The sequence below is a fragment of the Rousettus aegyptiacus genome, unplaced genomic scaffold (genome assembly GCF_014176215.1).
Source record: "Rousettus aegyptiacus isolate mRouAeg1 unplaced genomic scaffold, mRouAeg1.p scaffold_m13_p_4, whole genome shotgun sequence".
Classification (NCBI taxonomy): domain Eukaryota; kingdom Metazoa; phylum Chordata; class Mammalia; order Chiroptera; family Pteropodidae; genus Rousettus; species Rousettus aegyptiacus.
In genome coordinates this window covers 122,731,581-122,745,388 of record NW_023416307.1, presented here as the reverse complement: position 1 = coordinate 122,745,388, position 13,808 = coordinate 122,731,581, and the positions used below count along the sequence as shown (strand labels likewise).

The following is a 13,808-nucleotide window of genomic DNA, read 5'->3' as shown; positions in this document are numbered from 1 at the left end:
CCCTGAAGAGTGCTGTGAGGTCCTGTTAGGTTTTAAATACACTCTGCTCCACTGGCCTCACTTCTGCAGGATATTTCCATCTTTCCTGAAACCATCTTAGTTTCAAGGTCTCCAGAGTGAGTCTTCTGTTCCCCCAGCATTATTTACTGGAGAGATCTGGCCAGTCACTTAGGAAGATTTGGGTCCCTACTCATAGTTGCCCTAGGGTGCCAAAGACGCAGGTCACCAGTGAGATTCAAGCTTCAAAGGCATTAGAGCTCCTAGACCATGGAGCTTCTGGAGCCCAGGCCAGACATTCTGGTCGTGGGATAGATATCATTCTACCATCTTGGCCTCTGCTCAGCTTTTACTCACTGTTACCTTGAGGTCACTACCTACCAAATGTCTGCTAGTCTGTGAAGTTGAGCCATTTCCTAATTTGATTTGGACTTTAACCTGTGGCTCAAAATAGAATTGCCTTAGAACAAAGAACAGTTTTGTTGTGGTAAGAGTTGAAAAGTATGTGTCTGTAGGGGTAAGCTGTGGGTGGGGGTTCCTCATCATTCTACATTTCAAGGGCCATCAGACCATAGTTCACTGGACAAGAAAGCACACTTTCTAGGATGGGTCCACACAGGATCCTCAACATCAGAAACAGTGACTGCCATGATGTTGAAACATGAGAGGGATTCATATTGACAAACCAAACTATCCCGTCTCTCTTTTACTTCCTGTGCTGTGTACCTTCTTCAGTTGACAATGCCCAGTCCAATGCCAGAGTACCTCAATGTGCACTACATCTGTGAGTCCGCATCCCGCCTGCTTTTCCTCTCCATGCACTGGGCCAGGTCAATTCCAGCCTTTCAGGCACTTGGGTAAGTAACCTTTTTCTCTGTGTATCCTTGGGCAAGGGCTTTTCTCTCTCTGGGAATGGCCTAGAACATCCCTGAGGACCCTTCTGTTTTGTTCCTATGCCCTGATTTTCCTATGACCGTGGTTGCCAATGATAGTGTTCCTCAGACCTTTATCAAACCTTCACCATGTGCAGAGAATTTAGAGCTAGGAGCCATGGATGGAGTGGAATAGAGGCAAGAGTTGTCCTGAAATCTGGAAATAAGTAGGGACATGCTGCATCAGGGGGCATCTGAGATAAGAACAGACTGTTCAGTGTACTAACCATGCCATCCTGAGTGTAAATTACCCAAGGCAGAACTGAAAGCTGTCTCGGCTGGCTGCCTCCTCCTTGCTACAGTCCCAGCTCCTCTGCAGGCTTTCATGTCTCGTCTCAAGCACAGGTGTAGGATATGTCTCCTCCCTTCAGAATCCACACTCAGCTCTTAGTCCTATAATCACTGCAGCCTCTCAAGACGACCAGGCCAGGACAGCTGCAGATTTAGAAGGCTGTATGAAATGAGAGTTTAGTCATGCCTATTAAGATTTTTCGTTACTTAAGTTTAAAGAATCTGAAGAGAATAATTTACCCTCAGAGAGACTTAGCTAAGAGATTTTTAGACAGTGGTGTTCTTGGAGAATGATCCTAGATACACCATAGACCTTCAAAACTCATTTGCTGAATCCACTTGTTTGGGGCATGTTGGGGCTTGGAGAGGTGCCAGCACACACCCACACCCACACTCACCTCTGTGTCCCCAGACAGGACTGCAACACCAGCCTGGTGCGGGCTTGCTGGAACGAACTCTTCACCCTTGGCTTGGCCCAGTGTGCCCAGGTCATGAGTCTCTCTACTATCCTGGCGGCCATTGTCAACCACCTGCAGAACAGCATCCAGGAAGGTAGGGCTGGGGACGTGGGGGAGTATGTCTCCATCTAGACTGGCCCATCGCAAATTGGCCAGCCTCAGCGTCTCACAGCATCCATAGATTGAGAGAAGTTTAACTTCTAAGTCATAGGACCTTTACCAATCAGAATATTTAAATTTCCATCTGCCTTCTTTTCATGATGAATACAAAAGAGGGAAATAAAGATAATTAAAAAAAGTTGCCAACTTCCCTATATGTAGGTATTTAGTGATGTCTTCAGAATAATCACATTTTGTTTTCATCTCCATTAACAGGTTACTCTTTCATGTATAATATCTCACAGATCCTCACAACCCTGTAGAGATTTATTATCTCAGTGTTACATATGGGGAAACTGAAGTCCTGGTAAGGTCCCTGGCTTGCCCCAAAAGAAACAGAAAGTAGAATTGCTGGGACATCAACCTGGGTCATGCAGATCCCCTGGTCCGGGACAGTTAACCTCACCCAGCTCCTCATGAATGAACAGGTGACTCTAAGATCTATGGCGACCATCTAACATTTGGTGGTCAGATCCCAGCATGTCAGGACTAGGAGATAGCCAGTGCAGTCTCCACATCCTGCATGTCCACAACACACTGATGACACTGTCTAGACGGGGCATGTTCAGGGTCCAAAACTAACAGTCTGCACTTGCAGTGGAATTGGAATTTAGCTGCACTTGTAATTGGGCATTCCAGGTGTTTGCTATCTAGCAATGTGAGTTAACCTAGTCACGCCTTTGTTTTTGTAGTTATTCCTTTGGAATAGTTATAAAAAGGTGATTTTTAAAACCCTATAACATTTTATTGAATTAAATTAGCTTTGTTCACAAATGAGTTTGAGTTTTCTTTATTTTTAACTGAGTATAGTTAATACTGATACCCCTCAGCAGAGTGTTGCCATGAGGATTAAATCAGATAACATAAAATTTGACAACTAAAAAATGCCGACATTTCAGGTTGACAAATATATTTTAAATGCCTGCAGAGACTTAGAAAACCTAACCATTGAAAAGAATGGATGTGTAGGTCTTATGTACAGAATAAAAGGAATTATCAATTTGTACCTATAGGCCAAAGGTGCTGCCCAGGGTAGGGCCAGGGAGAATTGCTGGTCCAGGGGTTCATTGAGGCAGAAGATGTAACAGTGGAATTGGAGTACCTGTTGTCACTTCACCTTTAACTGGAAGTTGAAGCTCTTGACACTCTTGAGATAACTGTTTTTTCATTAAAACATGAAATTATTCTCTTTCAATCTGTGACCCCTCAAAGAAGTTCGTGTTATTGTACTTATCAGCCTTTCTTAAAGGATCTGTGATTTTGATTTCTAGATAAACTTTCTGGTGACCGAATAAAGCAAGTCATGGAACACATCTGGAAGCTGCAGGAGTTCTGTAACAGTATGGCGAAGCTGGATATAGACGGCTATGAGTATGCATACCTTAAAGCTATAGTTCTCTTTAGCCCCGGTAAGATATGCAGTGGTGACAAATGACAGTTTCCACCTGTGTCTACTGATGTTTATGAACATGAATGTGTTGTCAAGTCATCAGTGGTGTAGAGAGAGCCCTGCCAGACTGTATGTGACTGAATGTTCTCGTAATAGGTGTGCTTTACTAACATAAACATATGCATTCTTTTAAATTCTTATCTTTACGGTTGCAAAGAAATGACTTCATATACTGGATAGATTTAATCTGTATCCTAATTAAACTATTGCCCGAATAGGGCTATACATACAAAAGAGTGCTCTACCATCTTGTGTCCTTTTTGTTTGTTTTGATTTGTTTTGTTTTGCTCTTTACCAATTTTCAGGTTAGGTTAGCATATATATCCCAGTACAGATTGAAACTCACAAGTTTACCCATAGTCTCTGTGGAGGGCAGTAGCAGCAGCTGCCGCAGGGCACACGAAAAGGTGTGGTCACAGCAGATGAAGAAGAGGCGGCAGGACTGTTGGTGGAAAGTAAGAGATGGCTGGGCTGGCGTCACTTCCCCTCAGCTGTTATCTCAGAGCCTCCTGAGAGGTCACTTGGGTGACTCTTGTCCTGACTGGTGTCCTCAGTAGCTGGAGTTGGACACAGTTTAACCTTTCCCTTCTCCCCCAGCCCTCGACTCACAGACAACAAAATAGCTAATAAAAAATGGGAGAAAATATGTGATTAAATATCTAGAAAGTGAATATTTAATTACATGGGATAGTTTTTAAATCATTGTGTTTTCCGGAATAGTAGGAAGCCGAATGTCCAGAATCTGCAGGTGGGGTTGCCGAGGCTGGAATGACCACTCAGAGCCCAGCCCCCTCCTGGACATAGTCAGACCTTGGCCCAGTACAGAGGAAAATCCGCTGTTTTAACAACAATATCCAGACCCAATCAGCCTTCAGAGTTCAGTCTGTTGTACTTGAGAATTTGTCAGAAGTTTGATTAAAAATAAGTACTAAGAAGTCTGTAAGGGAGGCTTTCTAAATACACAGGGCAATTTGGGGGCACTTTTCTCTTTTCAGATCATCCAGGTTTGACCAGCACAAGCCAGATTGAAAAATTCCAAGAAAAGGCACAGATGGAGTTGCAGGACTATGTTCAGAAAACCTACTCAGAAGACACCTACCGGTGAGGCGCACAGGCGCACACACACTTGCTCAGGGCAGGGAGGAGCACGGCTGGATCTGTAGTTGCAAATATAAATTACATTAGCCTTTCCATTTTTGGTAGCCTGATCACATTTTAATTCTAGCCTTTTATAAAAGGCGGAAAGCGCTAGGCAGGGAGGGTCAGGAATGCTAGGCTGTCCCAGTGTTGCTGAGTAACTGAGCAGGACCTTGGGTTGATCTCTTCTGGAGCTAACATTGTGCCTGAGGCATGAGCCCTCATGGAGGCCTTCCTTGTCCAGAACAGTCGGAAGCTCTGCCCCTCTGGTCCACACCCATTCAAAAGGCAATGCTAGAGTACTTCACAGAAAAGTTTTCATTGACAGAAACTAAACCTGACCCCTATAAAGGAGTAAGTGGGTTGTATAAATAGTAATTTTATCTTCAGAAAAACTGATTTTTTAAAGTTCCTTTATTTGGGTAAAAATTAATTTGTATTATTTGTAATGGTTGGGCAGCAAATATGTAAATGAGCCCTTCTCATGCAAATTTGAACAGGAAAGTTATTCTGAATTAGGGAAGAATGCTTAGCAGGTTTTCCAGCTGAGGAGAGAGAGTTCTTTCAACAGGACTGCTTCCAACCCACTGGAGCCTATGTGAATTTCTGGGGCTCCTTCAAACAAATTATTTAATATTTCCCTCCCCACTCTGTCTTCTCAACTGCTGGAGCAAAAACCGACCAAGATGATGCATGGCCCCACCTTCCCCAACTTGCATCTCCTGTGCAGACCTCAGTTCACAGATGCCCTGTGGAATGGAACTGCTCCCAGCCTGAGGAGGACCATTTCTCTGGTGTGATTGGGAGGCCTGTGGCTGGCCCTGCTGGCAGAGAGCCTACCTCTGCTTTAGGCACACCTTTATGGCGCATAGGTACCATTTGCCAAAGCGGTATCTATTTTCTACTAGAATCACTGAAGACCTCACCGTGAATCTATAATATCTTCAGCCTCAATACATGGAGAATGGAATTGTTAAGTAATGTACCCACACTTAGAACTCATACATCCAGCCAGGCGCAAGCTGTCCTCTGAGGAAACCACGGGCCTATTCCCACACAGTGTCTGCAGCCGAAGAGCTGAAAATGCCTCTCTGGGGGCTGCTGGCAGAGCCATAACACACTAGAATCACCCTGACAATAGCAACTCTCTGGTCTTTGAAAGTAGATGTTCTGAAAAAATCCTGAGTCGCTCCTTGTCCAGTCAAGGACCCCAGGGGAGAGGGTGGCAAGCCAGATGATTTGAGACCAAAAATGACATAAAGGTTTTCTCACAGGATTTAGAAACTCACTCAAGACAGTTCCCAAAAAACAGCCCTAGAATGGTTTGCCTCCTGCTTATACTCTCATTTAGTTTTTCCCTCTGTATGCTTTTTCTTATACTGTTTGTTCCTTGTGAAATACCCTCCCATTTCTCCCCCTTCTTTTACATCTCTGCTGATAAACATTTTAGACTGCCTCTAAGGCCCAGTTGAGATGTGCTGTGTTCCAGGAAGTCCCCCTTTTTTGCCCTTGCAGACTTCCTAACACCTTGCAGCCAGTCACCCCTTCCAGGTCTGTGGTGGAGTCCCCTTACAACTTTGTGCACCGTGCAAGATTCACAGGTGGCTGGGTAAATGGATGATGGTGCTGGAATTCTGTTTGCATAATATGAATATTATTTTAAAATTTAATTATTTTTAAATTTAAATTTTTAGATTTAATTTTCTTTTTTTCCCCTCTTTAATTCTTCCCACACGCACTTCTACCCCTGACCTACAGATGTTGCTGTCTCCCCTTATGAACTGGATCTCTGAAGGCGGGGTGTCCCCTCCCACATGCTCACAGTGTGCACCTGGGGCCTGGCACCCCTATAATTTCTCTTTTTAAAAGTAACTTAAAATGTTCATTGTAGAAAAAAAAAAATTAGAACTTTTGTAAAGCAAAGAAATTTGTAACTGTAAATACCACTATTTAGAGATATCTGTCAATGTTTTATGTATTTAACTTCCAGAAATTTGTTATGTATATATAATTGGAATCAGGATAACAAAGTAAGGTAACCTTTTTTTCATTTAATACGCAGTGAGCACACATATTCTTCATCATTATATGTTACTAAGGAAATGATATAATTTAACATTTCCTACTGATAAGAATGTAGATCGTTTCCAGATTGGGCCAGCACTGCAGTGTGCTTGCATACACCACTGTACACTGGCTTTGGAATGGCCTATCACAGAGGGTGCTTCAGATAGTGTCCCCTAGCCCTCCAGACATGGTCATAGTGTGCCTTTCCAGGCAGGGTTTCTTCAAAACAAAAACAATTCTATGGTTTTATTTTAAATTGTAATGCTAAATGAACACTAGAAGTTAGGGCAATACATAAAAATTTTAATATGTAAGATCACTCCAAATCCCAATACTGAGAGGCCAACCATTAACGTTCTGGTACACATCCTCCTGAATACTGTATTTACACATGTGCACACAAATAAATAAACACAAGTGCAATTGTGCAGTACTTACTACTGCTTCACAACCTCCTTTCAAATTTTTAGTCAGCTACATGTCATGGACTTCTTCCCTATCTTTGAATATGGATCTTTATTCTTTTTACTGTTCTTTTTACTGATATATAGTGATCCGTTATATGGAGACGATAGATTTCCTATTTTGCTTTTTGGTGGAGGTAGGACATTGTTATAAATAATAAAGAGAACATGTTCATACATACATCTTTGCACTTACTTGTTTGATGTTTTTTCTCATGATAAATTCCTACAAGAGGAACTGCTAAAATCGGAAAAACAAAACATAGATAGTGGATGGGTCTATTTGGTTCATTTCTGAGCAGTACAGAGAGGGCCTGTCGAACCCTATCCAGGGCAAAGTCTGAAGGGCAGTGAACCCTTCTTTCTCTCATGACTCTCCTTCTTGCAGATTGGCCCGGATTCTCGTCCGCCTGCCTGCACTCAGGCTGATGAGCTCCAACATAACAGAAGAACTTTTTTTTACTGGTCTCATTGGCAACGTTTCAATAGACAGCATAATCCCTTACATTCTCAAGATGGAGACAGCGGAGTACAATGGCCAGATCACCGGAGCCAGTCTATAGTGTATACCACACACCTACTGAGGAACAAAAGGATCCTCCCAGGACAGCTCAGAGACAAAGAAGATAAAGTAGTGGTATTTTGGTATGTGCAAATATTTCCAGTATGTTAGCCATTTCCTACCTGGTTATCTGTTAATCCCAGACAATAGCAACTGAAAGACTAGTAGGATCCTTTCCTGCCATAAGAAATGTTTTAATGCCTTTTGATGAAGCGGCAGATTTTGGAACAATCTTTTAACTCAATTTATATTTAGAAATTCTCAAAGGGCAAAAAACAAAGTTTTATAATGTCAGAGACTAGTATTAAAGAAAACTAAAAGAACCTAAGATAACAGTATGTGTGTATATATATTAAAAATGTCCTTGGAATTAATAGCTACTAATTACCAGGGTAATAATATTAGCACTTTCTAAGCACTTCTTACTGATGCGTAATGTTAGCAACATCTTGCCTATGAGCAGGGCAAATGGAAAACTGTCTTTTGCCTAAATGCTAATGATTTCTGTGAAAACGCAATAGGGTACAGGAGACAATCATTTACATGTAAGAAAAGGCATCATTCCTAATTGTATGCACACTTGGTGGTATTGAACTAAAGTCCTGTGAGCGAATGAAAATGTGGCTTATCTGTATCATGCAGTAAGTGGGAGTATACTAGCACAGTCAGTGGTGACCCAAACCAGAAGCTTCCTCAAAGCTGATGCTTGTCGGGTTCCCTGACCTCTGGTCCTGGTCTGTGACAGGCATCTGCAGGCTCCTCCAAACCTGGGGCATCTTCTGATGACTGGTTCTCAGAATTGGATTGCAACCAGTCAGACATTAACTGCCAATTCCTGCAGCAATTGACAACATCCCCAATCACCTCCGCCACTACGGCAGATGGAGCCTTCTGACCAAAAGGTGCAAGGTGGGCATTTTGAACCCTTGACAGTATTTCCTGAATACAATCTGGGGTGGCTACACAGTGCTCAGATGGAGGGGCGTGGCCTCCTTGGAGTGTGAAAGTTTCCCTCTTAAGGGTTTCCATTCCAAATGCCTCTTAAGAACAGCCTGTGTTCCTGCAGTTCAGTACAGCTCTGGGGGTGGGGTGGGGGTGTGTGCAGGATCTTGCTGCCTGGCCAGGGCAATGGTGATGCAGATGAATGGAAAGGTTCTCTGTTGACCTTAAATTATCAGGGTTTTCAGAATGTCTCCATATTCAGCATCTCCGTTGGTACTAGCACACCGTGCACTTTTATTCCCCCAGGTGTGTGCCAGCAAACCGACTCTGGAGCATTCTAGATCATGGATGCAGAAGCAGACTGCCAGCTCCTTAAAAAAGCAACCCTTAATTCCCAAAGTTATCTTTTTTCTCATAAGTTGTAGTGACCATCATTTACAAGAACAGAGTGTAGTTTTAAGAAAGTTCTATCTAGAGAAGAGCACTCATAAATTCCCATGGATGTGAGTAACAGCAAGCATTTCCTGTTGGGAAAAAGTGGCATGTCCAAGATGGGGTCAGGTACTTTCCATTTTTTTTGTATATCCCAGAATAAGAAAATAAAATGTAAGGTAAATCTGCATCTCTTAAACCTTTTGATCAGATGATGTCCAAAAAGATTCCAGTGCACTCCCTGTCTCCCAGGCACTCCCTGGTTTGGCTTGGGCCCTTAGTCAAGGTGAGCACCTCACAAGTGGTGCATGGTTACTGTGCAAGCCAGCCACAGGCTTACAGCAAAGCAGGGTGGGATGCTTTATTCTGAAGTGTTAAAGTAGTTCTTAAAAGTCACTAGTGGGAATTAAATGGAGACAGTCTCTCCAGTTTCCGAATTCTAGTTCGGATTTGGTTTTATCTTTTATAGTTCATGCTTTGGAAGCAAATTTTGGAGAAAGGGTGCCCATTATAAAATGATGGAAAGGATTTAATTTTGCTAGCTTAAGTTTTTGGTTTTCTAACTTTGAAGTGATTTAAATTTTAAAATTAAGACAAAAAACTGGCCAAGACAATGGAGTTAGGGCAGGTCTGTATTATTTCTGCCTGTGAAGGATTTTAGCAGAGGGCATTTTAAAGAATGTTCATGCATCTTACACAGCAAATTGCCTATTTTACTCCTTGATTTTTGAATGTAAGCATGTCTGTTGATCACGGAGTAGCTCCCTGGAAATACATGTTGTGTCACATCTTTCATATTCTGAGTTCTTGGTGTTGGTCAAAAGGCCCACAACCAGCCAGCTCCCTTATTCCCAGGGGCAGGCCCTGGGAGTCCTGTTGTCTATGAAGCTTTTAGACTTGGGCTGCCATAAGGTACTGAGCAGCTTAGCCAAGATCTAGACTGCAGTCTTGACGAAGCCACTGCTTAGATATGTTGGCAAAAAAAGGTGATAACCAGCAGGACAGTGAACATTTGGATAGGGAAGATAGCCCTGGAGAAGAATCTATTTAGGTTAGGGAGTAGCAGATTCCAGTGGACCATATTGGGCTTTGAACACTCATTAGTTTCCTAGATTCTTGGCCTTACTGTGAAGTGGCATGTTCCTTACGGATCATGTCCACACTGAATTTTCGTTGCCTCAGATCGTTTCAGGCATTTGACAGCAGGTCCATTTCATCTCTTGTTAGATTGGTTAAAAGAAGCTCAAAATCAAAAATTAAAAGGGATCCCAAGCAGATATTTGAGCACAACTTTCATAAGACTTTTAACCTGTGTCAGTAGTTTGTGAAACTCTAGATTTAATGAAGTGAAACCAGCCCTCTGCCCACTAAATGTGAGTGAAATAAGCCAGGTGTGGGATTCTTTGCCATGTAGCTTATTCACACCCCCCCTTCGCTGGCGTAGCCACTCCTCCTTCAGTGAGGAGAGGTGCACTGGCTAAAGGTGGTGGGAACCAACATACACCATCGCTTCATGATGAAGTAGGCTCTTTTCCAGTGGTATCTTACATAATGTTGGAGAGTTATGTGTTGTTGAAATCTGTGGAGTTCATTACATATAAATCATAAAACAGGACAGGAAGAGACTTAGAAAAAGACCAAATTTCTCGAGCAAATATTTTCCAAGTTATTCCTGGAAAGTATTTTTAAGGCAGAATGTTACTGCCCTTCTGAGATCTGTGTGTGTGTTTATGGGGGGCGGGGGGGTGCATTATTTATTGTATAACCTCTGCCACAAGGCTGTGGTTGGGGTTCTTTTGTTGTTTGGGGTTTTATATTTAATTTCAGGTGTAGTCACTTGTTGTAAGATGTGTTATGTAATTGCCCTCAAGAGGGATTGTTTTCTAGCTTGTCAGTGTCAGTATTAAATGTGGACTGTTCTGAGGCAGTTGCCACCAGTCATGGCGATAGCAATGGACACATCTACTCTGAGCTCCCTAATATGGCAGCAACATACTCACTAGAGCTTACTTAGCTGTTTTGCTTGTTTTGGGGACAGCCACGGCAGGGAGCCAAGAATTAGAAGAGCTCCAGCTTTATCTAGTGCTTTTATTCTGGGAAAACCACATCCTAATCCTTTGGGGGAGTTTCCAGCAGAGCATTTTCACTCCCTGCCTGCCCTCTGCCTGACAAGCAGCCCTTGGCTGTGGATCCAAGTTCTAGGACCTGGTTAGAGTCCAGAAGCTTGTGGCCTCCTTTCCAGTGGAATGACCTTATGTGCAGTGGGGCTATATGTCACATTTCAACTCTGAGCCCAGGTCACGGAAAGTACCATCATCTGACATTTTCCTTTATCTTGGGAGGTCAGTGCCCTTTAGATCGTGGAACAGTCTGAGCAGGCAGGGCAGACGCCCCCTTACTACTTTCTCACTTCCATTCCCTAGATTGTATGGCTCTTTGAAAATGTCTTAACTTTGATGTGAATTTGTAATCAATACGGTAGATTTGGGTCTCTTGTACACAGGCTCTGGACCTCCCCGTGTGCCTCCCACCACCATGCACATCTGCGTGTCCAGCCCTGAGCTCCCTTCAGCGCATTGTGTACAGATTTATAGGCTTGTATGACTGAATGAATGTACATGTGTTTATATCTTCTATATATGTACAGTGTATATAGTGTGTGTATGTGTACATAGATGTATATTATGTATACAGACATGTAGCCACGTATCCAAACTTTGTTTTAAAGAGACTCTATGATAGAGTTGCTAAAGTAAATTGATGTGGGTGTTCCAAGGTCCTGCAGCAGGATGGGTTTGCTGAGATTTTCTTAACTCCATTTTCCTTTGGGTGAGCCTGGCTGGGAAAGGCCATGAAGTCAGACTCTCCACTCTGTACCAGGGAAAGGTCCTGACAGGATGACATTGCTATGTATTCTCTACGTTCAGACAAGGGCTATGAAGCTGGAAGACAGTTTATCCTAATGTCCAAAAACTAGCTGGAGATCTTTAACCTGGTTGTCGCATACCTGTTTAAGGCCTAACTGGAAGGAACTTAGTAGCCCCCAGATACTCTCATTCTGTCTTGTGGTCAATTTCAGAACCGTCTGTGTCATTGGGCTTGGTAGCAATTTCCCCACTTGCTCTGTACTCAGCAGACAGTGGGCACTCCCCTGTGACTAAACAAATGCCAGCTGAAAAAAAAACGTACCAAGTATTCTGTAAAAGTATGAATGTTGATGGCTGACTTTATGGCATATGTTACAAATCTTAAAAGTCTCTACAGCATATGAATGAAACCACCAATTCCTTTCTGTAAATTATGATTTTAAAATTTCAGATAAAAACTGCATTTTAATATGGATATATGTATGCCCTTAAAGCTACAGATGCCAAATTTTCTCATCCAGCTCTATTCAGATGAATTTTCCCCCTTAATCAGGCTTTAAACTGAGATAGGCACTCGAGAGCCAGGGCCCAGCCCAGCAGTAGTTGCTCGTGGACCTGGTAAGCACAGGGGTCCCGACTGGCAGGAAGGTTAAAAGTTGACCTGCTGAAATCCCTGGGTAACTGCAAAAACTCTCACATAATCCAATTTTTTTTTTTTTTTTTAAGTAAGCTATTGAAATGTTTGAAAACATTCATGAGACCATAGCACTCAGTGCCTTTTGTGAGACTGGGCCATTCAGCCTTCAGCTTCCCCAAATGTGATTGATGTAAAGATGCTCCTGCTGCTTCACTGGCTTCCCAGCAGTGATTGTCACCTTTCCCATGTCCTTGCCTATTGTGACAATCACACTATTGAAGGTGGCTTTCCAGTTAAAATAATAAAAGTGGAAGCTGGGCAGTCTCTAAATTAATCTTTAAAATAAAAATTTTCCTTTGGGTCTATTTATCTTAACAGCAACCTACAAAAAATTAAACTGTAAGCTTAAAAAAAGTATCAGGATGGGGAATGTCTGAGTTATTTTTAATGCCCAATTATACTTTCAATTAAGAAGCCAATAATTTTGGTGTCTCAATATTTATACATACAACATAGAAAAAAATGCTGAACGAAAACACTCAGCAGCATTTACCAACTGACAGACTGATAAAGCTTAATATTTGGATAACATTTGAAAGTAGACTTTACATGAAAAATGGGCTTTTCTTTAAGAGAGTATAATTGTTATTTTAACGACCAGAGCATTCATGGACTCAAATGCTGCTGTCACATACAACTCAAGTGCTGGAATATTTTTCTACAGTCCCTGTTCTCCTAATTATCTTGTAAACCAGTGTTCAACTAGTTTTATAACTGAAAAGCTACACCTTTTTCATAGTACAAACCATAGTTTTTACCTGTAGTTTGGACCTGTTTAAATGTAGCTGCATTACCAGCCCTTTTAAAAGACATCTTGTTAAAGGAAAATTTGGGTGTTAGATTTTCTTGGGACCGTTTCTGTAACGTCTGCCTTTCCCAGTATAGGAAATATTGTTTATGCCATTACCTTTTAATTCCAGGTTTAAAACTTGTTGAAAGCTATAGCTTGAAATCAGCTTTGTTTATGTGATGGCATTTAAAAACTAGCATGTTCTTTTTAAACTGAATTTTATATCTAATCAATGTCTTCAGTCTTGAAGAAGAATTTGCATTGTTGTGTTTGTATATAGAGTATTGCAGTGCATGAATTAGCTTTATGCATTTTATTAAATGCTATTTCAATGTGGCATTATTGTTGTGGCTTAATACTACTACCTAAATGAGGTTTATACTATTAAAAGTGAATTAAAGACTAAACGTGCATCCTGCTCATCATTTCTCATAATAGTAATAACACCTGACCCTCCAAGCATTCTCACCTGACCCCTGGTGAGGAAGCAACTAGTAGTCAGAACCCTGTAGATCTTACCTCACCTTAGCCTTGGCCGAAAGTGACTTAGCCCTGTCCATCTG

The 13,808-nt window shown here is 42.0% G+C and overlaps 1 protein-coding gene across 5 annotated transcripts in view; it reads left to right on the top strand.

Moving 5' to 3' along the window:
• NR2C2 (nuclear receptor subfamily 2 group C member 2) overlaps nt 1-13,652 on the top strand; it is a 75,143-nt gene extending 61,491 nt beyond the window's left edge. For 3 of the 5 annotated variants that reach the window (XM_016122041.2, XM_016122040.2, XM_016122038.2), the window contains 5 exons: nt 733-854; nt 1,633-1,772; nt 3,109-3,246; nt 4,283-4,388; nt 7,344-13,652. In XM_016122041.2, coding sequence (XP_015977527.2) covers nt 733-854; nt 1,633-1,772; nt 3,109-3,246; nt 4,283-4,388; nt 7,344-7,518 — 681 coding nt within the window. In that variant the 3' untranslated portion in view covers nt 7,519-13,652. The remainder of the gene's footprint in view (nt 1-732; nt 855-1,632; nt 1,773-3,108; nt 3,247-4,282; nt 4,389-7,343) is intronic. The other 2 variants (XR_001594115.2, XM_016122042.2) reach the window with 2 other exon arrangements.
• Nucleotides 13,653-13,808: the final 156 nt, after the last annotated feature.